The sequence below is a fragment of the Amblyomma mixtum genome, chromosome 2, assembly GCF_055824585.1.
Source record: "Amblyomma mixtum isolate Tamu chromosome 2, ASM5582458v1, whole genome shotgun sequence".
Taxonomy (NCBI): Eukaryota; Metazoa; Arthropoda; class Arachnida; order Ixodida; family Ixodidae; genus Amblyomma; species Amblyomma mixtum.
In genome coordinates, this window is record NC_143013.1 from 243,826,013 (window position 1) to 243,853,717 (window position 27,705).

Below are 27,705 nucleotides of genomic sequence, written 5' to 3' on the forward strand. Positions count from 1 at the left end.
GTCATTTGAACATAATGTATTATTTCGCTGTCTTGCAGTGAAGCATTTCGCCCTGGAACACCAAGCGCCGACTTCGAGGAGCGAAGGGCTAACCTGCACTTGAGCGCAAAGGCGTGCGCCTCATGGCAGTTTTAAATTTTAAAGTTCAAGGAAACTGCGTCATTGTATAGTGAAGCTGCAGTGTGGTAGGAGGGATTTATATTGACAAGGCCCGGCTTCCTGAATAATAGTTACTGCAAACATATGTACGTGGATATGTACAGTCGTCAGCACGGCTGTCTAGAGCGCTGGAGCAGTGTATTCTGGAGCAAACAAAATGAAGTTTTAACTCAGCTTCTCTAAAAATTGCACATTGCTATTCCAAGGGAAAACTGTGTGTTTATGCTGCTGCACTTCAGGGCAAGCATTGTCTTTAGAACCGAATTCCTGCTCGAAAATCTCGTTTCCTTTCTGCGACAGGACAGCGTTCCAGCGCTATAGACAGCCGTGCAGACGACTGTACAAAGGAGGCTTTTTTTCGTTAAACTAATTGCTGAATAACAACACGTGCTCAACACTACAAGTAAAATTCAGACTCCAGCGTGGGAACACACCTCAAACATGGAAATAGAGGGCTCCGTCGACTGTATAAATCCTCGTATAGATAATTGTCAGACTAACTGCGCTTACTGCAGACAAAGGCTTCTCGCATATTCTTTCAAATAATCTTTTTTAATGCCCCAGTTAACTCTGACTCTAGAAGTGTAGCAGACATATTTTTAACACACACGGCCATGACCATGCTTTGAAATTTCAGCTGATACTCTTGCCGCCAGAGCGACATTTGTTGTCGCATTTGCATAATCTACCAAGCTCAAGGCTCTCGGCGCATCTCTATACGCATACATTTTATGCGCCTAGCGGCAAATGACCTGCAACGAAAATAAAGTATCCCTCGTCCTTTCTATTGAAACGCCAGAAGGCGACCTTTCACTGCGAATGTTGCCGCTTAAAATTCCGTAAACAGCAGAAGGACGCAGTAAAGCGTCAACCGTACAGTGTGGACTAAGTAATTTTCTTCGGTACACAACACAGCATGCCAACGGGTGCTTGCTGGTCATGCAAACAGCAGTAAAGATAAAATATTTCCTTTTTCGTAGGCTGGGAATTTTATCTGCCACATTCAGCGCATCTTGTGCCCTCTTTAGTTTCTGTTTTTTTTTGTATGTGTTGGCGCCTTTAGAGCCAATATTTTCGACGGCGTGTACTTATTGTGTTATGATAGCCGGTTTTATTTAGTTATACTGTTTGATAGTCTGATGAAATGTAGGAATACGAGTACATTCGCTGAAAATCTGCAAGCAGAAGCAAAACAACCAGCTGTTATAACCAAGAAAGTGATAAACACGCACTCATCTTGCATATGACCAATTACAATGAATAGCATAGATAGGATGTGAAGCGGAAAAAAGGGTGCAAAAGAAGAATTTCTAAATATTTGTTATTTTCTAAAATCTTGCTGTCGCTTTGATATTAAACGTGTTGCATGTTTTTCAGGAAATGTAGACTATAACAGATTATAAATAAGATATTTCTTGCCTTTGTTTCTCCTATTTACAGCGTCACTTAGGCGGCAAGATATTCATCATTAAACAGTCGAATGTAATATCTTTCGCCGCATTCTCAGCAAAATAAGTCAGGATGCATTCAAATCAAAATGAATGTAAACCTAGACGAACACCTGCTCAGCCTACCCCAGAGTTAGGGTAGGAAGAAGGCGAGAAAGAAAAATAGCGAAAGAAAAGGTTGTCGTAATGATTTAGAGGACAACAACAACAACAACAACAACAGCTACAATTGCAGGTTACTCGTACGTTTGATCTGGAAGTTTCCAAAGGGGTAGATCCATACGGGGCCTCCTTGTTTGTCGACGCCGTACATGCCTCCGATTAGAGTCCTGTGCACAAACTGTTGCGGGAAGAAAAGGAAAAGGGATCAGGGAACAGAAGGAGAGACAAAAAGAAACACGCTTTTAAACTTGTGCGCTTCTCCGACACAATCTAAGAGCAGAGATGTAATTTTTACAGCTCGTCCTGTTGAGGAATTAGAAAACTTCCTGTTACTTAAATGCCAAAGGAAAAAAAAGTGCGAGAATATTCAGAGAAGGTATAATAATCGAGGACGCACAGATAAAAAGTGATAGAAAAGCAAAAAGAAAACAAGACACTCGTACTGCCAACTAGTGCACTCGTAGTGCACACTGAGTGGTTGAGCTATCACGGATGAAACAGATCGTCCGCAGGTGCGAGCTAAATCATTTGTTACGGAGAAAAAAAATGGCTGGTTTACATTTGCTTCTGCTGCATGCTATACTTGACTGGACAGCCGTCGTTTGAAGGCAATAAGAAGGAAGTTAGTTAGGTATATGTCTAGACGAATTCTCCAAGTTGGAAATAGGTTTCTGACACCAGAGCAGCTACGTACTATTGCAACGCACTGACACACGACTATTAGTCCAGTTTGTTTAGGCTCATGCTAACGACGGAATAGTAGCCCCCCCTCTACAGGGAATGCCCATTGGCGGTAGTGCCTAGTTCTATGCCTGAACCGGGACAAATTTTTCGACCAGTTTTTGGAGCAGCCCACACACCTTTCCGCCGTAGTTGCGCAATGCACTGAGGGGAATGCTAAATGTAATGAATGTTTCCTGCCATATAAAACGAAAAATTCGTTCTGTTTTGAATGCTTTCAAAGTCAGAGCTGGGGCTTCAAATTGCTTGAAGTGACCTTTTCTGATATCAGCGCCATCTAAGGAAAAAAATGCAGTAAATTAATGTTCTAAATCCCTTCCTTCTGCAAGCTAACCCAGCTGCTGACAACTTATTCGCCCCACACTCGTCTACCTTGGAGCTATGTGCCAGTTAGCTTGTTCACATTGAGATAAGCACGGCTCTCGCATGTACAACTTGTCGCAGGTTGTACGGCGTCATTTCGCCACGCTTAGCGGTTGATTATGTCTTCTAGAAAGCAAGCTGACGCGCGCTCTCACCTCTGGAGGCTTGAAGTCGTCCTTTGTCAACTCGTCGATGTTGTTGGCTTTCCTCCACGCGATGCTCTGCAAACATAATTTTGAAAATGTAAAGCTTGTCGGAGATGTAAATAGAGTTCAAGAGCATTTATGTTCTGGTAATAGGCTGTGTCTGGTTTGTCGTTATAATAGCGTTTAAACGATATTGTAGTATTTGCTTTTTGCTCCAAAAAAGAGCTGGCGCACACCCACACAGGGGGATCGGCCAAGAATCCAGAGGCGTATAGAGCCTAATGATGAGATCAGCTTCATGAGAAAATAAAGAAGGAAAGGAAGAAAGAGAGAGAGAAAGAAAGAAGGACGGAAGGAAAGGAAGAAAGAGAGAATGAAAAGAAACGAAAGAAAGAAAGGAAGAACGAAAGAAAGAAAGAAAGAAAGAAAGAAAGAAAGAAAGAAAGAAAGAAAGAAAGAAAGAAAGAAAGGAAGAAAGGAAGAAAGGAAGAAAGGAAGGAAGGCAAAAAGGAAGGAAGAAAGAAAGGAAGAAAGAAAGAAAGGAAGAAGAAAGGAAAGAAAGGAAGGGTCAGAAACAAAACGTTATAAGACAAGTAATGGACAGTACATACCTTCTTCATCATCTCTTTCGACTGGTGGATGTCGAAGTTCCGAGCTGCCGGTGAAAGTTGGTCATGCAAGAGAAGGCGAAAGGATATAATTAGGCAGCATGTAGGAATTCTTACATCATCATCGGCATGGAGCTATAGTATTTTCATTTTTGTTTGCATGTGTGCCTTTTAATGGAGCGAGACTGTGAGCCCCAAATCTCAATTCCACAGTTTGCCAACTTCAAACTGAAGGATAGTTGTTCCCATTCGCTTTTTTGATTATTTAAGTCCAAAATGCGCTTTATGAAAAGTCCGATTTCAGCACGCGTCGAGTAGTATTACAAGAGCTGCGGCGTCCCGCTTTGTGGTCGAACCGAGGAAACGGATTCAGGCACGAGCTAGTAGTTTAGAAGCTAGGCGATGCAGCAGTGGTTTCGGTAAACACAATGGAAACATGGTTTCGATTTCACGAAGAACGTGATTTGAGGGCTGTGTCAGTTTGTGCCTTGCTTCGACAGCGCATACTGCCGTTCAGCCAGTCTCGAAACAGTAGCGTGTTCGACACCAAACAACCGCGTGCGTGCGAGTTCATGTATAAGAACTGAGGCGCGCCCCAAAAGATGCAACATCTTTAAAACATAAAGCAGAATTAAAGCAGAAAGGTGGGGTAGCTGGTGACTAGAGTTTGGGAGCGTTGAAAAATGAAGCACGCTGGTAAGAAGTATTGCCACGAAGTTTTGATATGCTTAGTTTTCCGATCCAGTTATTCCTCAATTGCCGGAATAGTGCACGATGTTCACATCTGGAGTTTCCCCCGACGCGGCCGATTGTAAATTACGCTCCTGAGACGCCACCGCTTTGTTCGGAATTGATGGTCTCCACGTGTACTGGGTGTCTTGCTACTGTGTTCACGATTGCTCTAGAGAATTTGCGCAGATTACAAAGAAATTTCTGAGTTGACTTTGTAAAGGGCGAGCCCAAGAGCAGCTGCTTCCGTCAGGTTCCAACGACTGTCAAATACGCGCGTCACTACCGCTGCCGTCGAGAAACTTCTGTCGCAGGTACAGGCTCGCCCAATGGACATTTTACTTTCAATTCCTGGTGGCGTCTATATGAAGTTTAAGTTGCCCAGGCGGCACATGAGCCATGATGGACGAAACAGTGGAGGGCTCCCCATCAATTTCGACCTCTGCGCTGAAATCGCCCGGTACACGGGCGCATTTGCGTTTCGCCTTCACCGAAACGCGCCCTCCGTGGTCGGGATTCGAACCCTAGACCTTGGGCTAAGCAGCCGAACGCCAAAGCAACCGGCTCCTTCCAAGACTTCTTCCGCGTGCTTCCCTGCGTGACTGGTCACCGCAACGCAACGCTATTTTAACCGCACACGTTAGACGCGGAGAAAAGGGAAAGTGATGTGCGCTGTCAACCGAGACACGGAAATCATGAGACGCGTTGTACGGATGGCTTCAAACAAAGCGAACCGGTCATGCGCCACACTCGCGGCGAGGTCCCGCTGACATCCGCGTCTCGTGCTGTCACTTGGCCGCGCTCGACCGCTCCTCGTCGTCACAGGCCGCGCGTGAGTGCCCTTCCCCGCTGATCCATCCCTCACCGGTGCGCGCGCCTTTCAGTGCTTCGTCTCGTACTCAACGCGGAGCAAATGCGATTTGCCCCTATCCGGCCGCAAAGGATATCGCCGCTGACCCCAGGCTTCGCGCAACTCTTTTAATGAGAAAGCATTACTACAGTATGACACAACTTAAAAAAAAAAAAAGCAGAAGTTGCTAACACTGGGCCACGGACCACGGCGTCCTGTATTACTCCGCCAGCCCATCGTAACAGTAAACGAAGTCAGCATTTCGATGTTTGGCTATCTTAAACAAGCCGGGTATCAAAACTATAGAGATTATAAGTTTTTTTTTTGTGATAACCTTCATGTTTAGGTATACAAGAACAGTTTCAATAACGGACTACTTCTTCGTCATGGAGTAATTCTGTGCGCGGAGGCTGAATGTGGGCGGAGCTTCACTGCAGACTTAAGTTGTATCCGAATATAGCCCCATTACGAGAAAAGCCGGTGCAGTGTGTTAGTGTCTTGGCAGATGGTAACCCCAGCGATTGCAAGAAAAATAGGGCGACGTTATCCGTAGGAGGCACACAGCAGACTGACCACCGCCATTGTGAGACCATCGTGCGAACTTTGGTTCGTATATACATCTCACTGGGTGACCTCACTGCGGCGCCAGTTTTCCTGACCACATTCATGCGAAAATATTAAGCAACAGTTTGTCATACAGAGTATCGGGTGGTCTCATACCATTTCTCTTTGCATACAGCTTACATATGCTAGTCAAGTCGGCAGCTTGCTTGAGACAGGGATTAGAACCGACAAAATATGCACCTTCGATTCTATACCTTCCCAGACTATCTAGCTCTTCCCTGAAGGCGCGGTTGAGGTGTCCACTGAGATGTGAGGCAGCTACTGCGCCGTTTCATTTCCTAAAAAACAAAACTTCATATCAAAACTGTGACGCAACCACTCGTCGTACTTCGTTGCGAGTGGTGTGATACGATTTCTCGTTACAACGAGAAAGCAGACGTCTCTTAGTCATATCTGAGGTTAGCTTATGACAGGTACTAAAACCGAGTGTCTGAGTATTTCACTCGGACCTCTGTGAAAATTCGGCGTTTGTGGAATCAGCGTTCGGAGATACGCCTTCGTTTCATTTCTCAGTGCGCAACATTGCGTCGATGTGGAATGCTCACGATGACACACACATGCTTTCGCCTTCACAGCACGTAAGCAGTCATAAGTGCCATCTGATTTTTTTTTTCTTCGATATGTACACGCGACCGTGAGACTCCCTGAACACACGACATCTCTGAATGCACACTGTTACTTGTAACCGTGGTGTTTTTAACGTCCCAACGAACAACGTTCAACCGCTGTGCCCCACCAGTGGCTTCACACCACCTGCGAAGAGGTCACACTTGACTGCCTCGCGAAGAGGTAATGCAAGTGGAGCATAGATTAAACGCTGCGTAAGGTAGCAATCGGCAAATGCTAGTCTATGAGAGGAACTGAAGCAAAGACAATGAACATCTGCATTGCCTTTGGCTACCGATATAGGTACAACAAGGATGCAATATACTGCTGATGGCTGAGAGCATTCATTGAGATCTTTCCAATGATATATGCATACTTCGACCATGGTGTGCAATGAATGTCCTGCTGCGGGTTTCTTTTTATTTTTTTGTGCTGCGACCTTGTGTACAGGCACCTAAGTCCTCGAGAATGAATGCAATATGTAGACTGTGTGCCCAAATTAAAATTTTTGCTGCCTGATTCGGGGAAATGAATGTCTTAAAGCTTTGCTAGCGGCCATGCCTGCTTATTCGCGACTCAGAAGCGAGCGCAATCACTTCTGGTGAACGCCATCCTCTGATCATTGGCAGCCGAGCAATCGCATGTCGGACACCAATGTGTTTAAACGTGTTCGGCAATACAAGCTACTGAAAAGCGCGTACTGAATTTCTTTTAATTTTAATTATTGTAGTTCTCCGGTCACTTGGAATTTTGATGTCGACCAAAACAGGAGTGCTTTTTACAACGTTCCCTAAAATACATTAGAAGGGGAGGGAGGCGAAGTTCCAGTTGCACGCAAATAAACGATAAGAAAGCTCTCTTCAGATGCACGGGAGTGCATCGACTTCAAGTTAGTGGACAGGTTTTTCATGGTTTCCACACTGCAAAATTCTAGAGTCTCGTGCATGATCTTCGAGAAGTTCTTTAGCTGCACTAAAGGTCTAGCTTTCGTAGGATACAACCTAAAAAAAAGCACCCCAGTTGTTAACACAGCAGTTCTTGACTCGTATTGCTCTGCTTACCATTTAAAACGGCTAACAAAATCAACTTTTTAATCTTTCTATCAAAGAAGCAATAGGCATAAAAATTCTTGAGCTTATAAGCTCAAGCAGTTTCTTGCTTAGGTAACAAGAAAAGCTTTAACAACGGTCGACTTATTTGGAACAGAGGAATTCTGCTTAGCGGTCTTGAACGAGCGCGGAGTTTCGCTGCAAGCTTGAGTTGTATCCCGCTATTGATGAACGGATTGGCAGCCTCTTTAAAAGGAAGAAGGAAAAAAGAGAAAGAACCTGAACTGGCAGCAGACGGTGTCGCTCAGAGGAAAGCGGACGCTGTAAAGATCCCCGGAAATTCCCCTGTGACGTTAACAGGCAGGCTATGAAAACAACTGGAACAAGGAAAACGGTTATTTTCACCACGCTTTCTGCGAAGAAAATTCTCAGCTCGTCCGGAAGCAGCCATTGGCGGGGAAAACTTATAGAGTGGGTTCCTCAAAAACCTGAACCGGTTATAGAAGCAATCTGGGTTCAACGTGTTCGCGACGAAAAGAAAAAGGAAAGGGTTCGACACTTTCTGGCCGTCATTCGTCGTCTTCATTGTCACGGTTACTGCAACGTGTGTGCTCTGTGGGAGACGTATGAAATTCACGCGCGAAGCCTTTATACATCGCATAACGCACGCGTAATCTCGAGAGTAGAAGCAGTAGGTGGGATTCGAATGCTCGCGCACAAGATCACGGCGACCTCTTGAAACTCGGAATAAATTTACAATTTGTCTACATTTCCGGGGCCCTTACTCACAGTTCTATTTTCCACACATCGAAATGAAACAGCCTTCCTTTCTTGTCTGTTGTACAGCGATGCGAAATCAAAAAAAGAAAAAGAAGATCCATTCCTCGCCGGTGTGGCCCGTGACACCCGCGGCTGTGGCGATATGATCTCTCCGGTTATTTAGTAATATCGCAGCCGCGTCAACCGTCCCGAGTCAGCAGAACATCCGAGCAGACGACGCTGCAGTTGGCCAGCGCTTTGTGATCATGCTTGTAATCTTGTCCGTTTCTTCGCAGCTGTCCTTCAATGAACGTCTGATAGACGCTGCTGTGATATTAGTAAAATTGTAGGGAACACACAAGCTCCACTTTAAGGGTATGACACGATAGCGTAATGAGTTGATTCCCATATATGCAGGAGACCTCTTACCCCTCCTGGTGCAGTGGTGCAGCTGTTAAGCGGTGTTCCACTGCCCTGCGATGGCAAGTGCTCCCAGCGGTGGGCCTAGCCCGGTCCAGGTTGCTCTTCGCGAGCAAACTCTCATGACCAGTCACTATTTTAACTGACACCTGCCCCGGTGGGCAGTTTGCTGACAATAAGGTGGGCAGGTTGTGGTGATGCCGCAAAGTCACGTGACCTAAGTGGCTCACCTAGTTTGCTTCTCCGGGTATTTTTCGCTAACAACGACAACGGCGACAACGCCGGATTTTCTGGGTACTGGGGCTTTTAACGCTATCGCTTTGGAATATTGTGAATCTGTATAGGTGGTACCAGTACGAAACACAACACCTTACCAGGATCCATGCGACGATTACTTCCCATGCAGTACAGCGAGCAGCGTTAGGCTTTGATTTAAAGTTTTCAAGTCAGGTGGCTTGCTTCTGATACGTACAGCTGGGCGGTTAAGGGACACTCGAAGCTTCTTACACTAAATACTCGAAGATCCTTTTTCCGGAAAGGGAGGAAGACTGCTGTCCTCACCTCCCAGGACTTTTCGAGCTTCAGAATTGCGACGCAAATGACCCACCAAATGCAGTTCTGGAAAGCAAATCTTGCGGCCTAAGAACACTTCACCGCGCTGAATACTTATCGTCTCTGTCGCCCAGTCAGTTCTACTAGTGCGAAAGCACTGATCCGGACGTTCAGAACACAGCAAAATCGTTTGTTGCATGTATGCGCCTGAGTATGTGCCTAGCGCGAGTGCTCCTTCCCGCAGCACTGTCCGCTCATCATTGTCTTCTACGTAGCACTAATCCACAGGTTCTCACCCGAGCAAAATCGTCTCTTGCGTGTCCACTAAGAGAAAACTGAGTCAGTCATACGTGCGCGCCTCAGTTTAGCAATTCATGCATTTAGAAATAGTAAAAACAGTCTTTGCAACCCCCCCCCCCCCCCCAAAAAAAAAAGAAAAAAAAACTCATAGACGATGTACCAACTAACCCGTCAAAAAGTTCTACTAAAACTCAAACCTTCGCACTGAATCGAAAGTTGTAAACATTCTCTTCATTTTTTTTCACGCATGAACACATTTAAGGCCTTTTCTTGTAAGTCGCAGTAGTAAAAATTAATTTGCTTGTTGAGCTCGAAGTTTTCCTTTTTATATTGTTCACTGTAGTAGTTAGTTCAAGCTGTTTGGTTAGTATGAAAAGGCATGCACTCCGTAGTTCCGTTAAACGCTTTGGCATGCCTATATAAGAAAAACAAGATCCTCTTTCTCTCTTTCTCTGTTCACAATTTCTCTTTCCACTCGTGTCGTCTCTGACGGGGGCCACAGCAATCGTCAGCCCTAAAGACCTGCTCGGCGATGTATTACTTTTCTGTCCGCACGAGCGAGAAGTTGGGGCGGTGTCGCGAGCTTCTCGCGTCTGGCTTTACGCACACTTCATCCTTCGCTCTACACTCTTTGCCATTTCATCCTTCCTCTACTTTCCCCCCTTACAGGCAGCCAAACGGTGCACGCCTCTGGTAAACATGCCCGCTTTGCCTTTCACACTCTTTCCTCCGCCCTTTCTAGCGCCGCGACTTTGTTCCGCCACGTGCCCTGTAGATCTTGGAAATGTTTGTTATTCACAGAGGATCAGTGAAGTTTCCGGTAGTAAAATAGGCTCTGTGTCATTACTTATTGCTCGACACGTACTCACGCTGGGACGAGCGGTTCAGCGCCTTGTTCCTTCAAGCATGAGGGCACTGGAACAGTGCCAGAGAGACCTGACGAAGCCTTGCGTTGGGGCCTCAAAGAAACAAACAGACAAGTGCGTGCGACCTGGCCTTGCGATGTATTCTGAGGGGTAATTTTGTATCCCAGCCGCCATTACGGCAACACCTGTCCGTTTGAGGCGCGTGTCGCTGAAGTGGCCAATGAAGCCAGGAACAGACATCAAAGGGAAATAAAATGGAAGAAGCGGTATGTGTAATCGTCTCCAGCATCTGTTGCACGTATACATAGCGTGTGAGTAGCGGAAGTGTTATTCATTTCGCTATTCACAAACTAACCGGGGATATGCATACCAGCTGCTTCACTAATGCTGAAGATTTGTGAAATTAGCATGCTTATACAAAGCCACTACACGTGACGTCCATTGTATTTTATTTTTATAGAACAAGCAAACTTTACAGAGCGTCAACAACCGTGCTTAATATGAGGTGCAATCGAACAGCGGTAGACAGGCTGGTGCTCTGAAATATGCCGCATCAGACGAGCGGAAAAACTGAGCAAAGCTTTTTCGTTAGGTTTGTCCAGCATTTAAATATGAGGAGAAGGGTTGATGGCGGAAATTTGCGGCAAAGAGGGTATTAACACGGCTGGCTAGCAAGTGGAGTAGTGGGATTTCTTAATTTTTTTATCCCTTATTATTGCGGCCTCACGAGGGGAGGTGCATCGATGCTTCTGGAAAAAGTAGTGGTGTTTAGAGAAAGAAAGTGGCGGATATTAATAGCCGACCCTTTCTCTTTCTGTCCTCATCTACAGTGTATTATTCCCCAGAAGGCATCGACTGGAGCGTTCTGCCAGGTGAACGAGTATCGAATGCTTACATGCAGTATGTGAATAGTAGTTTATAACTTCAGTTTTTATGGCTGCCCAGTACCCTCGAGTCTTATCCTTGCGTCGCAGCGCTTTTAGGTTCACCTTATGTTCTGAGAGCTGCTGGGAAAGCGCGTGATTATCACAATGCCACACAATTTGATTGGCTATACGGCCCTGCATTTTCAATATACTCCCGAGTACTTGAACGGCAAGGGTCGATGGGTATGCAGCGAAACAACAACAACACTCGTTAAGCAGACGCACACCTCTTGCCGCTAGCCGCCGAAAATGAGTCGGTGGTAGGCCAAAAGCAGGACGCGGCTTTCTGAATACATGCTGAGGTGCACTGCCGAACAGTGACCGCATGCAGTTAGAGAGAGATGAGGCCTCATTGTGAATTCACTCACCACGCAGCCACCGGAGGCAGTAGTAGTCGTCATCGTCATTCTTCAGAAGGTCTTTGCACCCTTCCCGGAACTGCAAGGAGACACAATACGGCAAGGAGTGAGTAAGTGATCGAATGGCTGGACCACGGAGTGAGTGAATTATTAGCTTGCCCAGTGAGTCTCGAAGAGGGGAACTGCACAGCTTAACGGGAAAACACAGTTAACTTAAGTTTGCGCCGCCACGGTGTTCTTCCATGCGAACGCGACCCTTGTGGAAATCTATCGACTTCAGCTGAAAGGCATAGGCTTTCGGAGCATCGGTGTTACCTTTGGGCCGTGCAGTGCGTTTTGCTTAGGGAAACTCTTAGTCTTCGAGGAAGAGAAAAATTTTTGGCTCATGTGACTGTTCATTAAGGTAGTGGCATCACTGCAACTGAACTAGGTTAGGGTAGGGGAAACTAGTATTAAAAGAACAGGAAAACAGAAAATCTCCAGCTGTTCAGATTTCAGGATGGTGACGAGAAATACTGTGAGCTGAACGTTGGCTACACATTCCAGCATCAAACTACTGGCCTGAGATCTTCTTGAGAAAGTGATACGTGCTAGCTTCGATGCCGAGTTGTCTTTTTTTAATAACAGAAGACATTCGGACAGATCGATAGTCGTTGAATGGGTTACAGTAATCAGCGTGGTGGAAAAGCACGCAGAGGGACAAAAATACTTCATTGAACACAGCGGCAAATATGAACTGAAGTTTGCCTAATTTGATACGCAGAACGGACCACAACAACAACAACCCTGCCCTCCCCTTTGTTTTTACGTACAGTCTTTGTTAAAATAACCAGGCTGCATGGGTTGCTTCTAATTCGTATAGTAGAGCCCTCACAGCTTCCCTAAAGATCAAAAAGTTCTTTCAAGTTGAGGACAGGGGTTCTCCTTACCATACAGAGATTTAGAGCTTGAGGGCTGGCATAATATCTTCAATATATGACTGAGAAGCAAATCATGCAGTCTGGTTACTTTTGGAAAAGTCTGTACCTTTTATAAAGTATTGTTTCCCTCCTCCTTACAGGCACCACGTTGTTACATTATGGGGTGTCCTTTCTCTTCGCAGGTTTGAGTACGAATCAGAACATGAATCTCCTCAGCATTTCTTTCTCTTGATGCGAGAGGCTCGAAAACAGCAAAGAATATTACTCGGATGAGCTAAGCGCAGAAGTCAGGGACGCATAGCGCCAGGAGATTAAGCTCCTAAATACATGCGTAAAGAAGGTGCAAGCATACAAGGCGTTGTACTTTCGTCCAAGACCTGGCGCCTGCTGGGAGTGAGTTAATTCCATAATGTAGGCAGCGCTAATCGCTATGCTACTTCACCGTGCGCTAAAACATGTATGGTGGCACCTGTTAATGAAAAATAACACAGCGACTTCCTCGTGGCGGCAAGCAACAGACAGCGGAGTAACTTGTTTGCGCAAATTCACAAGGAAAAATTTTTGGATTAAAATTCAAGCCAGCTCCACGTTAGAGCGCTTAGCAAGGACGTACTCGAGGAAACTCATTTATAATGGTTAAAGCCACTCAAGTTTTTGAGTTGAAAGGCAAATACTGAAGACTAATTTGCAGGATTCTTGTTTCAAGGCCTGTTAACCTTGCGTCTACACTGTGTCAAGTTGTGGAAGCACGTCTGCCGACCGATACATTTTTGTCCCCGTCTCGTCATCGTGAAGAATCTAAAAGGGCGTGCACAAACCAAAACTAAAACAAAGAGACGCCAGAGAGCCTAACAAGGCTTGCAGTTGCACTAACACTTTGAAAGAGAAAGAGTGAGGGCGGGGAAACCATGACGATGACTAGAGGGGTTAGCCTGGTCATAGAAGCAGCATGGTTCTTAAAAACGAGAGATGTAAGATGATACGATGCATGCGCACGCTACGCTCAGGTTCAGACAAGCACTAAGAGAGCGTCTCAGTGGGATTTGAGAAAACCTCCTGTGTTGAAGTTCTCTTGTGCGCTAGTGGCGCTGAGCTCACCGGCTGTTTTCCTCATTACCTGTAAGAACATTACGCAGTACAAGGAAAAATTTGTGCTGCAGACCGAATGCAGCCTTTAGTGAAAGTCTGCTAAAAGGGTAGCGGCGGTCGTGAACACAAACTGCATTGTGAAATTTACATCGCGGAAAAGGACACGGACGAGCCAAGTTTGAAGAAGGACGGCTATCGCACATCGTTGCGTGATTGTTGTGCGTCCTGAAGTTTGTCCCGTGTCCTTTTTCGCGCTGTAAAATTCAAAATGCTTGGACAGCTAGCCCAGCAGTTTGCTTTCTCGACCTTCAAACCTCACGATGCATGTCTAAAGCGACAACGCGCAGTTCTCCCTTTGGTCTACTTGACTGTTCGTCTTTCGCGGTAACTGTGTCAGAAAGGCTATTTTCGGTTTATGGAGAGGAGAAGTTGCAGTGCGTCTGTCGCAACGAAAAGACCAATCACGCAGCCGTTTCGAGATAACGTGATCGCCTTACGTCCAATGAGAACGTGCGATCTGGAGTCATATGATCTGAGCCTGCTATATGCGGACCAGGGAGTGCGCGGTTCAGTTGTCGTTATCACTTCTTGGCTCTTACGGAGGACGAAGATTTTTTTTGTTTTTGAGGACCCAAAAAAGTTGGCAGAACTCAGTCTGACCCATTGAAAGCATGCTTTATCTGTTGCACCACTACAACACGGCAAGAGAGTGTCACTCACCACTATAGTCGAATACAACTCAAGAACGAAGCAGCTAATACCTAATGACTTCGTGGTTAATCCCTTCAGATCCGCTATCGTGACATCGCGGGCGTTAGCGGATGAAAGGCGATCAACCATGGTTTAATCGGGCTAACCGCGGCGTCATGATAATCGGTCGACCCCATTAACTGGAGGGCCTCCTCTGACGGGTACCTGCAGCTTCGTCCTTGAGTTGTATTCGACTATAAAGAAAAATACAAACGGGTTCGATGGCCACGTCTCTAACTCGATGGAGGGAACGCTGCGAGCGCCATTAAAGAAGCCTAATTAAACTTGCATCGCATTAAGTAAGGACTGGAATTACCCCGAATCACTGTCTTGGAATCACTCCAATAAGCTCTGTATTGCGGCGACATAGGAGTTGCAATGCTCTGTTCGAAAACATCAGTCTACTGGAAGTGTGCCAACAGGGAGTGGGTAGTCCTTCATGACAGCGTTGTGCCCGACCAACCCTGCGGTGCTGCAGGCAATCGGCGTGGACGCGTGCAAAGTGGCTGCGGAGGTTGCGCGTGCTAAAGTCGGTGAAGGCGACCAAGCCCCGAGCTGTGTTGGCGAGTGCAAAGCGAAGGCCGCACGCAAAGTGGCCAGTTCAAGGACGGCAGCAAAAAGAACCCAGCTACCGAAGTGCGAAAGATTTTTACGGCGCGCACAGGCGATGACGACACGCGCTGTTTACGTACGCTATAATATACAAGCGATGATGAATGACCTGAATGTCCCCAAGCAGTCATTTGAAGAAAAGCACTGAAGGAGCTTGATGCATGTTACATCCAGTCCAGGAGGGTTGTATACCGGCTGCTTTCTTCCGTTTAATTCGTGACTGATACCCGCCACCAGTTGAGGCGACCAAGCGCCAGATGTTGGCACTGAGGGACCACGGAAAACCAGAATCTGGCACCAACTGGCGGCTCACGTTACATGACAACGACGTGTGTGTTCTGTGGAAACGCGAGTCGCCTAAACGCCAGAAGCGAAGGAAAATGAAAAGGGCGAGCAATGAAGAAAGGACGAACAAAAGCGCCGACCATGTTTCTGGTGCTCACGTGTTGCCATCGCACAGCCATGCAGTATGCGCATTCTTGAATGTACGGTTTCAGGCGTTAATAGGCAGACTCACTTCTTTAAGTGGACGGATGAGAATTACTTCAGGAACTTCGGCCATCATTTAAGCGATGGGTAGGGATCCTTGTTGCCAAGACGTTCTCTGCTGCGGCATGCTGGATCGGAGAGGCACTTTTGGTTGAAGATAATATGCCTGCATTCACACCGGGAGATAGTGTCTTCGAACGGAACCTCCGGTTCCGGCAAAATTGTGAGGCCTGAGAGGAACAAGTTGGTTTTGCTAGCGCCGACATCTTCTTTTGCCAGTGGACTAGTAGTTGCGGAGCTATCATTAATTACTGCAGTGCTTCGGTATTCTAAGCTGTGGCAGGAAAAATCGAACATAAAAAAAAACAGAGCATTCATTTAAAATGTCGTTTTTTTTTTTATTTGGCAAAGAGTGAATTTTTCGTTTCACTTTTCGTTTGCGACCAGCTCGAGGAATTCTCTCCTGCATTTTTTCTAACTATTTCCGTGAGCTTTCTCACCGTCCGCTCAGTTTCTATCAGCTCAAATTTTAATTTTAATTTCGGACAACTTTTAATTTTAGACAACTGATATCCGTTCAGATTTTTAATTCGAAAGCACTAATCCAGAGGTCAGAACCTACAGTAAAATCGTCGATAGCGTTTGTCTGTCTGAGAACAACCTGGGTCGCACGAATTCCACCGCTGGGAGCACCTGCCATCTCAGGACATTAGCGCACCGCTTAACCGCTGCACCACTGCGTCAGGAGTGGCATGAAGACTGCTTGGGATGTAATGAATATTAAGTAGAGAAAGACCAATCCTGCATATATGCATACGCCGTGCTTTTGCAGTGTATACGGCTGCTGTAAGCATTCTCTTTGATTTCTTTTTTGCCGTTCAGGTCTCTATACTTTCAGCTTCCTTTCTGACTGCCCTGGAGCGAAGCTTTACATTCTCCTAAAATGTTTTTTTTTCACACCAAGTTTGTTTGTTTGTTTGTTTGTTTGTTTGTTTGATCATTTTATTTTGACAGAACTGGTTACAATACAAGACCGAATAACACACATTGGTATAAAGCCCTGCCGAGGTAGACGAGGCAAAAGGCGTTTAATGCACGCCTGACGAGGCCTCGTCTCCGGAATATTGCATCAGGATATATACAAGTGGCCGGTCGCGCCAAGAACAAGAAAGAATAAGGAGGCAGCAAAACTGTGCAGTTAGGGCCTGTTCACTGTTAGGGCCCTGTCCTGGCCGCCGAAAAAAAGCTAGGCCCACCTTATTCTCTCTTGCTTGCACCTCACTGCGCAAGCGACCAGCTGCTTTCTTAATAACTATCGGCCTTTTCTCCTACAGGCCTACTTACAGTGTTTATCTTTCTTACAACAGTTATACGTACCCAGCGATATCTTAATTTTACGTCTAGGTTTTTTGTGCCTCTTTTAATTCGCAGCTCCTCAACCTTCGCGGCTGTTTTTGATCCTCTCTGTCCACCTCTACTCGAGACAGAAAGGAGTAAAAAGGATGTATGCTGTCTTCTAGCGCACTGCCTTTAATAAGCATCCTCATCTTCCAGCATTACATACCGTTTCATACCCTAAGACAATAAACATCGCTTTGAAAAGAAAAAAGATGCCCAGGCTTAGCTTGGTTAAGCCAAGAATGCGTTGCATATTGCGCGAGGTATTGCTTGGCGGCGCTCGATTTTCTCAGCAGCTTTTCCTCCGTGACGTATGGATGGATGGATGGATTGATGGATAGGAGCGCCCCCTTTGAAACGGGGCGGTGGCAACCGTCACCATGCTCAGCCGTTCTTTTTTTTTTTGCTTTGTTCTTCTTTTCTGTTTTTTTTCTTTTTTTTCCTGATTACTGTGTTTGCAATTCTCACCAAGAATCGCCATCATCTTTACCTGCGGTTTTTCCTCCGGCTGTCGTGACGTCACGTCACGTGGTTTGGTGGCTGCCCGGCCGCGCCCAAGGGCTGAACTGAGTGATTGCAATATGCTACGCATAAAAGGAGTGGTCTAGAGGAGAGCTTACACCCTTTAATCTCCCACACAGGCTTATTCGTGTTTAGTGTGATATATAATGTTGTTGTCGGCCTACACATCGAGATATTTCGCTCTACACGCTGACCTTAGGCACACTTAAACTCGCTGATACAACATCCTGAGGCCATAGTTTTCGCTCCGTGTATCCCTCAATGTCCTTGTGCTAGATGTTTGCATCACATTCCTCCATCCCCACTTGAACAAGTGGCCTAAAAAAATATCTCTGCGCGATCGTTGCGCTGCATGATTTATAGACCATTTTGCTATTTGTTTTTGTCCACGTCTGCCACTGAACACTGCTCCCATTTAAAACTTGAACGGATTTCAGACTGCAGGCTTGTGACACTGTCTGGAGCGGCTGCCGCTAATTGGTCTGCATTCCAGACCGCGTTCGGCGGGTGACATCTGCTTTGCAGCCATCAACCCGTCGGTTACGCAAAACGTCGTCCTTCGTTTCTCGCCTATGCAGCTGCATTATCAGCAAAACACGCATATTTAGAATGAAACTGCGTAGCTTCGTTGTATACCGAATAGACCGCGTGCCTTTCGCGCAGAGCGGCTCGTCTCTCTTCCAATGCCCCTGTGTGCCAGCTTTTCCCGTTGTGTCACGCTGGTTTAATATCCGTTTCACTTTCAATATTCTTTAGGAGTACGGATGCGCATATCTATACTCACATTCATATGAGGTACCCAGGCTCTGCGTCTATCGGAGCTGATATAAGACAAAATAATTCGTTGCCAAATCGTTTCGTAATTCCCGTTTCCGGGCGCCTTTTTCTCCGCGATGCCATTATCCACCCACCGCAGCGGAAAGCCGCGATTAGCGCCACAGTTCGTGCTGCGACTCGCTCCTAGTATGACTCCTGTTCTGCGTGATTGCGCTGCCATCAGACCCGGACTCTCCCTACACTTCTCCACCCCCCTCCCCCCCTTTTCGCACTTTTCTTGTCTATGTGATTCTGCCTCCTTTTTACACTCTCAGTGCCTTATTCAAATTTATGTTGTATTTACTTGCTTGTGTAACCAGCGGGATGTGGCAGGCAACTCAAGCCAGTGTACCTGCTTCAATAGGTCCAGGTCATTACTTTATTTATTTTTTTGTCAAAAGCTACGAAGGACTAAATTCCTCGTTTTTGATTGGGGAGAACAAAAATAAAATAAATTTTGTACTACTGTACACACATGAAGAAATCTCGCGCTTCTATCCTTGCGAGCTTCTGCTTGCCAAGGATGTGTCCCTTAATTTTTCTCAGGCACACGCTGAAAGCCCTGAGCAATTCCTGGCAAGCTGTGAAGCGGGTAGAGCGCGGGCTTTCCAGATACGCGTGTTTTGACTCTCCTATGAAAGCTGTACTCAAGGAAGCCTTAATAATAAACCACTTAATATTCGATCGACGTGGCCTCGAAGGTCGGCCAAGGTAGAAAACTTCCTATATATGCATCCCCCATTCAATCCAAGAGTCAGCGCTAATTCTTCCCATAGATGCCTGTGGAAAGCAAACTGCAGAGTTGTATCGTTGTCATGGCGACGGTATCCCGCAGAAAAAAAACTTCATCCCTTATCGGAATTGAAACCATTGCCGGCGAAATCAGACCAGCTCCGTTTCCTGGTGCCTCGAACAGTTCGGCCACAACGATTTTTTTTTTTCATTATTTAATCCGACTACCGCCGCTGCCGCTGTCGTCTCGTGCGTGTGCAGCACTGTGCTGGAATTATTCATTCCTCAGTTACCTCTCTTCCAGACATCAGGTGAGCTGAAGTTGTTGAAACCGAAACTAACTCTAGTTTCCTACCTCTGAATCAGGTAAGCGGCGGAACGCTGCAGTCTAGATTCGCATTTCGTACGCGACCAACACAAAGCCAACGCTGGTCAGACTACGTAAACAACCCTCACGTCCTCCGAGATCAACGACAACACTCCTCTGCGCCACGGGTCGCCGATCTTTGAGGCAACATACGTAAAAGTAAGCGCGGAGAAGAGGGCGAAGATTCGCAGAGGAGGACACCGCACTGCTTTGGCGCCGCCAGAGAAAGGCGGCGGCGACGGCACGTGTTCGCTGCCAACGAGGTCACGTGCGTTACGTCATCGGGGCCGCACGGAAACCGCAAGGTCGGAAGCGCTGCCGTTTCTACGCTTGGCGCGAGCCGGAAGTGATCGCGCGGCCGCCGGCCACGAGGGGGAGGGTGAGGGACAAAGGGGGGTGGAGAGGGAGAGGGGTGTGACCGCATCGGCACTCGCTCCTTGGGACAGGAAGGAATCTCGGAGGGGGTCTCGCAGGGTGGGGGACGGTAAAGTAGAAAGAATACCGCGGCAGTCATGACAGTCTTCGCCTGCAATTCAGCACTGCTACTTCCGCGCGACTCTGCACTCCTTTTGTCCTTAGAATCTTGTACGTGCGGAGATTGGATTGGCACCGACTCGGAATGCAAGCACGGCGTCCAGCTCCAGAGAGTGTTGAAGGAACTTGCATCGACAGACACCATGTTATGTGAAGAGGAGAGACGCTCTGAAATCTCGCTGTTTCTGGTTCGATCCATATTGCTGTACGGAGTCCCTCGTAACCCATGTGCAGCTTCGGGACGTTAAACGTCACACACCGCACCAGACACTCACAGTAAACCTGCACCCGAGAGATAAAACTTCCTGCACATCGTGAACATCCTAAAGAAAAAGTCGAGCTCTTTGTCATGACTCAATAAGGCTTATACCAATGTTGTAATTCGGAAAGCTTGCCACGTAAAGTGTCTGTCATGTGAAATTCGCGGTTTTGAAGCTGCCGCACTCGTAAGGCTTGAGGAGCCGTTATCGCTTTCCGTTTTCGGAGCGGAAGGCAGGAGTCAAGAAACCTGGAGGTAAAATCTTTCCTTTTTATTCTCAAGATACTCATGCACTCAGTTAGTACCGTTCAGCACTTCACCAAGGCTGTTACGTATCGTTTCAGCGGGACGCGAGACCGCGAGTGATGCCACTAACTTAAACTGCAACCTCGAGTGAAAGAAGAATCTCGACGTCCACCATCCGACCGGTAAGATATTTGCCGAGTTCACCATCTGACCGATAAAAAACTTATTGGTCAGGTGCCAAGTGGGGAAGTTTGCGGTAAGAAGAAGCGACGGTGATGACGATTGCGGAGAAACAACTGATCTTCTGTTGAACAAGGTCAGAAGGTTCGCATGTATACTGCCAGCGCCGTGAACACCTCATTCACTGCTGTTTAGTGAGAAAGGGCAGGAACAAAACTACATGGAGCAAACTCTGGGGCAGGACTACTTAGCTCTCTGTCTAATCCCTTTACAGTTTCCGAGCAGCTGCTTTAACGCGGCACACAAAACCAGTGACTGGAAAACAAGAGCGGCTCAATAAGCGTACACCCGACCAAATCTTTAACTGGCTTGGGCGTTGCATCGCTAAATGCACCTTGTAAAAGGCTCTTTTCGGTTACACCGCTGGCATATTCATGCTGTAATTTCACGGGTGAGATGGCATTTCGTGGTTCCTTTTTTTTCATATAATGTTTGAGTGGAGTACTTCCATGTTTAGATCAAAGTTATCGGAATTATTCATCACCTGCCACTGCGAAGAGCCGAAACAAGCAGAATAGGCAGCAATGGTTCTGGTCCATATGGCCTCCTCCTCTGGGTAAACTACCACTCCTTTCATGGCGGACAAGCCGTTTAGCCAGAGTAAGCGCAAATGCACCACCCGAACCATTGCCGCGTATTCCGCTTGTTTCGGCTCTTTGTACTGGCAGATGATGAATATTTCTGATAGCTTTGATCTAAACACGCAAGTACTCCACTAAAACATTACATGAACAAAAAGGAACCACGAAATGCCATCTCACGCGTAAAATTACAGCATGAATATGCCAGCAGTGTAGTCGAAAAGAACCTTTTACAAGGTGCATTTAGCGATGCAACACTCAAGCCAGTTAAAGATTTGGCGGGGTGTACAGTGGCAGAGCCGGAATTGCGAGGTCAGCACAAACAGTCGAACGTGGCTTGGCACATTGCCACGCCGCGGATTAGGCAGACGAGCCTACCAAGCTTTTCCAGGGGGAAGTTACGAAAGTCATGCTTAGCTCACCGGTGGAACTTGCCGGTGATTTGATGGTGGTCAAGACGAAAGAAAGAGAAAAGGAAATGATGCTGAAAGATGTTCGGAACCTCGCGGTGGGCGACGACCGACAGATCTGGAAGCAATTCGCATCCTCTTCAATGCCACCCCTGAGTGCTCACTCTGCACAAGGCCACGGAAGAAGCCCCCGGAAACTGAAAATTTAAAAGGCAAGTTGGATAATCGCTGCTGCCTAGATGAAGTCAGCCTCCAGGGGTTGCGTCAAGCATTGACTGGTCTTGCCAAGATGTAATAATGGGCCGTCAGAGCTTCATCGCCTGCGGAGCCAGGCGCTCAAAGTTGAAGCGAGAAGTAACCAGCATGGAAATGAAGAAAGGAGAAAAGTCTGGTTGTGTGGCTCTGTCAAATATTAAGAAAAGACGACAAAACACAAATTACGGAGGAGAGAGAAAAAAACTGGATGGAAAGTACGACAGCTGAAGTTATTGTAGTTACGGAGTACGGCCTATTATCGGTCAAGGTCGTATTACGCGAACCTTGAGCCCATACGCGTGACAACGGCTCCGATTACGCGGAGAATACTAGTCGCCCCAGTGCCAGGAAAAGTCCCCTGAAGGTCTTTTATTTCGTGCTCATTTTTTTTTCCAACTGAAGCGGTAGTAATGGGGGAGCATACCTGATCACAAGTGAAAATTCTAGTTCATTTTGTTATGCCGAAAGGCGTGCTTTCGCAAAGAAAAAAAGAAGTATCGTACGTTTTTACGTCTATTCTTTTCCCGTTGTTTAAACCCGGAAAAACAGTCGAAGTGAGGGAAGGCGATGCGTTCGTGATCAAGTTCAGCTCCAGTGCGGAAGAGAAGGACGACGAAGAGGAGTACTGTAGTGAACAAAGTACGGGCTTCAAATAGGTTACGATGAGAAGGAAGCATCTGCAGCAGTTTTATAAAAGCGATATAGCACATTTTAGATCAATAGAGTTCAGCTCAGTGCACTATAGTTTATTAGTGCGTTAGCACTTATAGTGGCAATTCCCAGAATTTTGCCGTTGTGTGTTTGTCTGCTTGTCTGTCTGTCTAAAGCCGCTTTTCTGACAGGATGCTCAGCTACCCGAGCGGTAGGCAACCTGCCGAAGTATGTATAAAAAGTACTTGTGATTGGGCTCGTTGGAATATCGTCATTTGAAAGGCTGCGTGGCTTGGGCAAACAGGGACGTGCTAGAGAGACAGAGACGTTAAGCGCAATCTACCGACCGAAGTTTCATTCCGGAAGATTGGAACGCAGAAGTACATTATGACTGATGTCCTACGATATACAAAAAAGAAGAGAATAAACCACAGAGGCACGCAGCGATGATAGCAAGAACCGGCTAAACTAACCGACCAAACGTTTCGTTCCCCTACGCCCCCAACAGAAGAAAGAGATGAGAAACCTTTGGTCGGTTCTTGCTATCATCGCTGCGTGTTTCTGTGGTTTATTGTTTTCTTTTTCGTTTATCGTAGGACTCTAGTATATATATATATATATATATATATATATATATATATATATATATATATATATATATATATATATATATATATATATATATATATATATATATATATATATATATATATATATATATGAGAGAAGCCAACAGCCACAGAATCCAAAGGACACGAGATTTTTATTTTATTTATTTTGCGCTGTTGTTTGATTTAGAATATTACTGAATATGTTACCGCTTAAAGCTAATTGATTAGAAAAGCAGAAGAAAAAACAACCACCTGCCGCCGGTGGGATCCACGACCTACATACATACATATATATATATATATATATATATATATATATATAAGGGAAGGGGATGAGGGGCTCGTTATAAATATGACAGAAGCCAACAGCCAAAGAAACCAAGGGGCACAGGGGATTTTTTTTTTTTAAGTTATTTATTTTGTGGTGTTGATCAATTTAGAATATAACTGAATATGTTATTGTTTAAAGATAACTGATTAGAAAAGCAGAAGAAAAAACCACCTGCCGCCGGTGGGATCCGAACCCACGACCTCCGAATTACGCGTCCGGTGCTCTACCTCTGAGCTACGGCGACGGCTGTCAATTCTTCTGCTTTCGGGGGTATTTATGTTTACAAGTAACCTAACCTTGAGAGTGTTCATGAACATGGGTGGCGCTGATGAACACTCTCAAGGTTAGGTTACTTGTAAACATAAATACCCCCGAAAGCAGAAGAATTGACAGCCGTCGCCGTAGCTCAGAGGTAGAGCACCGGACGCGTAATTCGGAGGTCGTGGGTTCGGATCCCACCGGCGGCAGGTGGTTTTTTCTTCTGCTTTTCTAATCAGTTATCTTTAAACAATAACATATTCAGTTATATTCTAAATTGATCAACACCACAAAATAAATAACTTAAAAAAAAAAAATCCCCTGTGCCCCTTGGTTTCTTTGGCTGTTGGCTTCTGTCATATATATATATATATATATATATATATATGTAGGTTGTGAAAGCATGAAGTAATTTACTGCTTACAACAGTATATAGCGAAGTATACGCTTCGTTAAAGGAAACATATTTATTCGACTCGACGTTCCGATCGGAGGACCGATCGAAACGTCGAGTCAAATGAATATGTTTCCTTTAACGAAGCGTATACTTCGCTATATATGTATATGCATATATATATAAAATAAAGTCACCAGAAATTGAAGAACATGACAGGGTTGAATTCACGACTGGCTGGAGGACCAGCCGAAACGTCGTGAATTAAATCTTGTTATGTTTTACAATTTCTGGTGACTGTCTTATATTGATCAATCAACTCCCTAGAAGTCAGTTTATATATATATATATATATATATATATATATATATATATACATGTCTGCAAGCGATACCTATATATAAGTATATACCTGGGCAGGTTGTCGTTGGCAGCTAAGCAGCCTGCCCACTGTGTCAGGCGGCAGTCCCATTTAATCGTGAGAGGCTGCTCGGGAGGACCAATCTGGGTCGCAACCGAACCCAAGCAACCCAAGTCCCACTGATGGCAGCGGTGCATCCCTCGACCCCTGCACCAGTGTGCCAGGAGGGGTAGCAAGGCTATCAGGGATCTCTGAATGCAGCAAACGACCAATTCCGCATATTACCCCATTTGAACAGCTGCTATCAGTGAGCACTGCAATTGAACGCCGGAATCAGATTGAAAACCGAATTGCTAGCGAAGCTGATTCGCATTTGGCCTAATCACGCAAATCGACTATCATTTTTTCCCTAGCAAACTCCTTTTCAGAATTAGTTCCTGAGCTAGTTGTTGGAACATGACCAGAAACACAGCCGACAGATAGACATCACACAAAAAGAAAGGACCAATAAACACCACACAGGAAGAAAGGACGTATCCAGCCTCGTGTACGTCCTTTCTTCCTGTGTGGTGTTGGTTTGTCGGCTGCATTTCTGGCCCTTCTCAGGTTTGTCCCCTTATTAACGTGAAGTCATTCTCGTTTCACAAGGTATCACAATTGACTTCCAAGATATCACTTTACGTTAAAAAAAAAAAAATAAGCAGGTTTATTAGGACAAATTGCTTTTAATTATATTATAGGCGCGATTTAGAAATAAACTGTACAAGTGAAGGACTCATTTCTGGTTTACCGCACTGAAATCGCGCAAAAACATTTCTCGTGGTTACGGTGTGTGTCCGGGAAGTGAAAATCTCTACTGTTGAAGAAAATTTGCAAACTGATGTTGAGAGTAAGCCAGACCTACGCCACGTCTCCAGCGCTTTCACCATTCGTTTTTCCACAAGGTGGAAACCTTCAGCCGCGTGTATAGTCCGATCCTGGTCGTGGATTCCGGACATAGGCCACTGAGTTGCAGCCAAGTGCTTTCAAATGCGTCCGCATCGTTTGGTAGCAAAAAAATATGCGGAGCCCATTATCGTATAGTGGACTCCGCAGTCCGCATCAATCGAGACGAAGAAGCCGCAAAACAGTCCTCTCATCAAGACCGTGCACAATTTTTTTCTCAAGTTATTTAGACTATTCAAGTAAAACTCTCTGATTTGCTGTTTGACTCTGTGACATTTCATTTTAAAAATTTATGAATAGTCAGAAATGATAGTAGCCATGGGTTTTCATTACAGATCTGCTCACGCCTGTCTCCACACCCTTACAAAAATATCTTTAGACATTTTATGAACTGTCATTGACTTCTGTCTATGAAGTCAATAGAGCCGCCGCGGTGCCTCAGTGGTTATGGCGCTCGGCTGCTGACCGAAAGACGCAGGTTCGATCCCGGCCGCGGTGGTCGAATTTCGATGGAGGCGAAATTCTAGACGCCCATGTATTGTGCGATGTCAGTGCACGCTAAAGAACCCCAGGTGGTCGAAATTTCCGGAGCCCTTCACTACGGCGTCCCTCATAGCTTCAGTGGCTTTGGGACATTAAACCCCAATAAACCTTACCAAACGAAGTAAATAGACTTTCTATAGACAAATCCTACAGAGTAGTATAAAGGCGATACAAATCCTATAGACAGTATATAGACAATTTATAGATCTATGGACATACACTTTTAGTACACTTTTCTCTGGGCAGGTTATTGACTATGAACAGACAAAAAGAATATCTATAGGAAAGCAATAGAGCCTTAAGAAGTCTGTAGACAGTCTACTGACAATTTTTGTTAGGGTATGTTCTGCAGTGAGGCTGAGAGGAGGCAGTGTGAAGAGACTACGTGCTCGTTTATAGTTATTTCTTTCTTTTCAGGATCTCATTGAGCTTAATCACGAGGCGTAAATTGCGCTGCGCACCTGTGCAACACCACCTAGGTCTTGCCCCCCTGGTCACCCATTGGCTCACCTGGTTCTATCTTCTATGTCCTGTAGGATCGGTCTTACCCTCTTCGAGTCAAAATTAGCGACGTAATTCAAACATTGCACTAACCTACTAACTCAAATACTGAAAACAGCATGACAAAAGTATTAGACAGGATCTCTCATAACGTCAACCATTCAACCAAATGTTATTCTCTTCTTAGCAGCCAACGTGAGCGGCAGGTAAGCCCACGAATGCGCAGTCGACCAGCGTATTCGAAGTGTCGCGTAATGTCCACCCCTTCGTGATACAATCACCCACTATCCCCTCGCGTGCACCGTGATGCAACCGTCAATTACTCTTCCAAAAAACTGCGCACAAACAAGACCACGAGAACCTTAACGGTCACACTGATATCACGCCAAAGACCCATATCGCCTGCTCGTCATAAGGTTCTCGTGGTCTTCTTTGTGCGCAGTTTTTTGGAAGAGTAATTGACGGTTGCATCACGGTAGTGGGTGATTGTGTTTTGGGTTGATTTTCGCGGTTGTTGTATTTTTGTGCTTGTCTCACTGTGGGCAGAAGATACTTATATAGGCCTCTTCATGTGAATAAAAATTCAGTTGATAGTCTGTGCCCGTGTCGTGTCTTCTCGTTCTGTGTCTTCGTTTTTGCGCAGTTTTCACTATGAATTCCTACCAAGTAGCCCAGTTTACCATTCTTATTAAAGCATCTTATCTCTGCCTACTGCTACCAGATTGCACAGCTTCTCCCACTCTGTAAAGTAGCCACGTTCTGCAACCAACATTGTGCAACCCGCTGCACTCCTGTGCCGCTTCTTTGGGCAGAGTGCATTTCGCGGTACCAGAGACGTTTCCAGTCGCCGATCCTCCTGCGGCCAACTTGAGCATGTTGCGCAAACCAGTCTCTCCACTCGTTTGCACCTCCCTCCCTTTCTTTCGTCCACATCTTCCTTATTGTTATTTTATTGTTCTAGCAAAGCCCACTTGTTTCTTTTATCGTCCACCAGCTTTTCCAGTTGCGCGGAGCGTGGATGCCCATAAAGGCGCCATCGCGGGTCGGCGGAAAAGCCTGGACAGCGCGCGCACATATCCCCGTGGCAGGCGAGACCTTGACTTGGAGGAAATATCGGGGCCGGGACTCCGAAATCATGTCGCTCGCTCGGCTCAGACGGACAACGAGCGCGGCTTTTCCTCGGCCGCGTCGCGGGCGATTATAAACGGAGAAGAAAATGGATA

General features: G+C 46.0%; 1 protein-coding gene across 1 annotated transcript in view; it reads right to left on the reverse strand.

Annotated features, from left to right (window-relative positions):
• The window catches only part of LOC149363279 (SEC14-like protein 2), a 61,666-nt gene that overhangs the window by 22,420 nt on the left and 11,541 nt on the right, over positions 1-27,705 (reverse strand). The window contains exons 2-5 of the mRNA XM_089573426.1: positions 11,677-11,746; positions 3,631-3,674; positions 3,029-3,094; positions 1,854-1,947 (exon numbers count right to left, since the gene is read on the reverse strand). Of these exons, the coding sequence (XP_089429552.1) occupies positions 1,854-1,947; positions 3,029-3,094; positions 3,631-3,674; positions 11,677-11,746 (274 nt within the window). The remainder of the gene's footprint in view (positions 1-1,853; positions 1,948-3,028; positions 3,095-3,630; positions 3,675-11,676; positions 11,747-27,705) is intronic.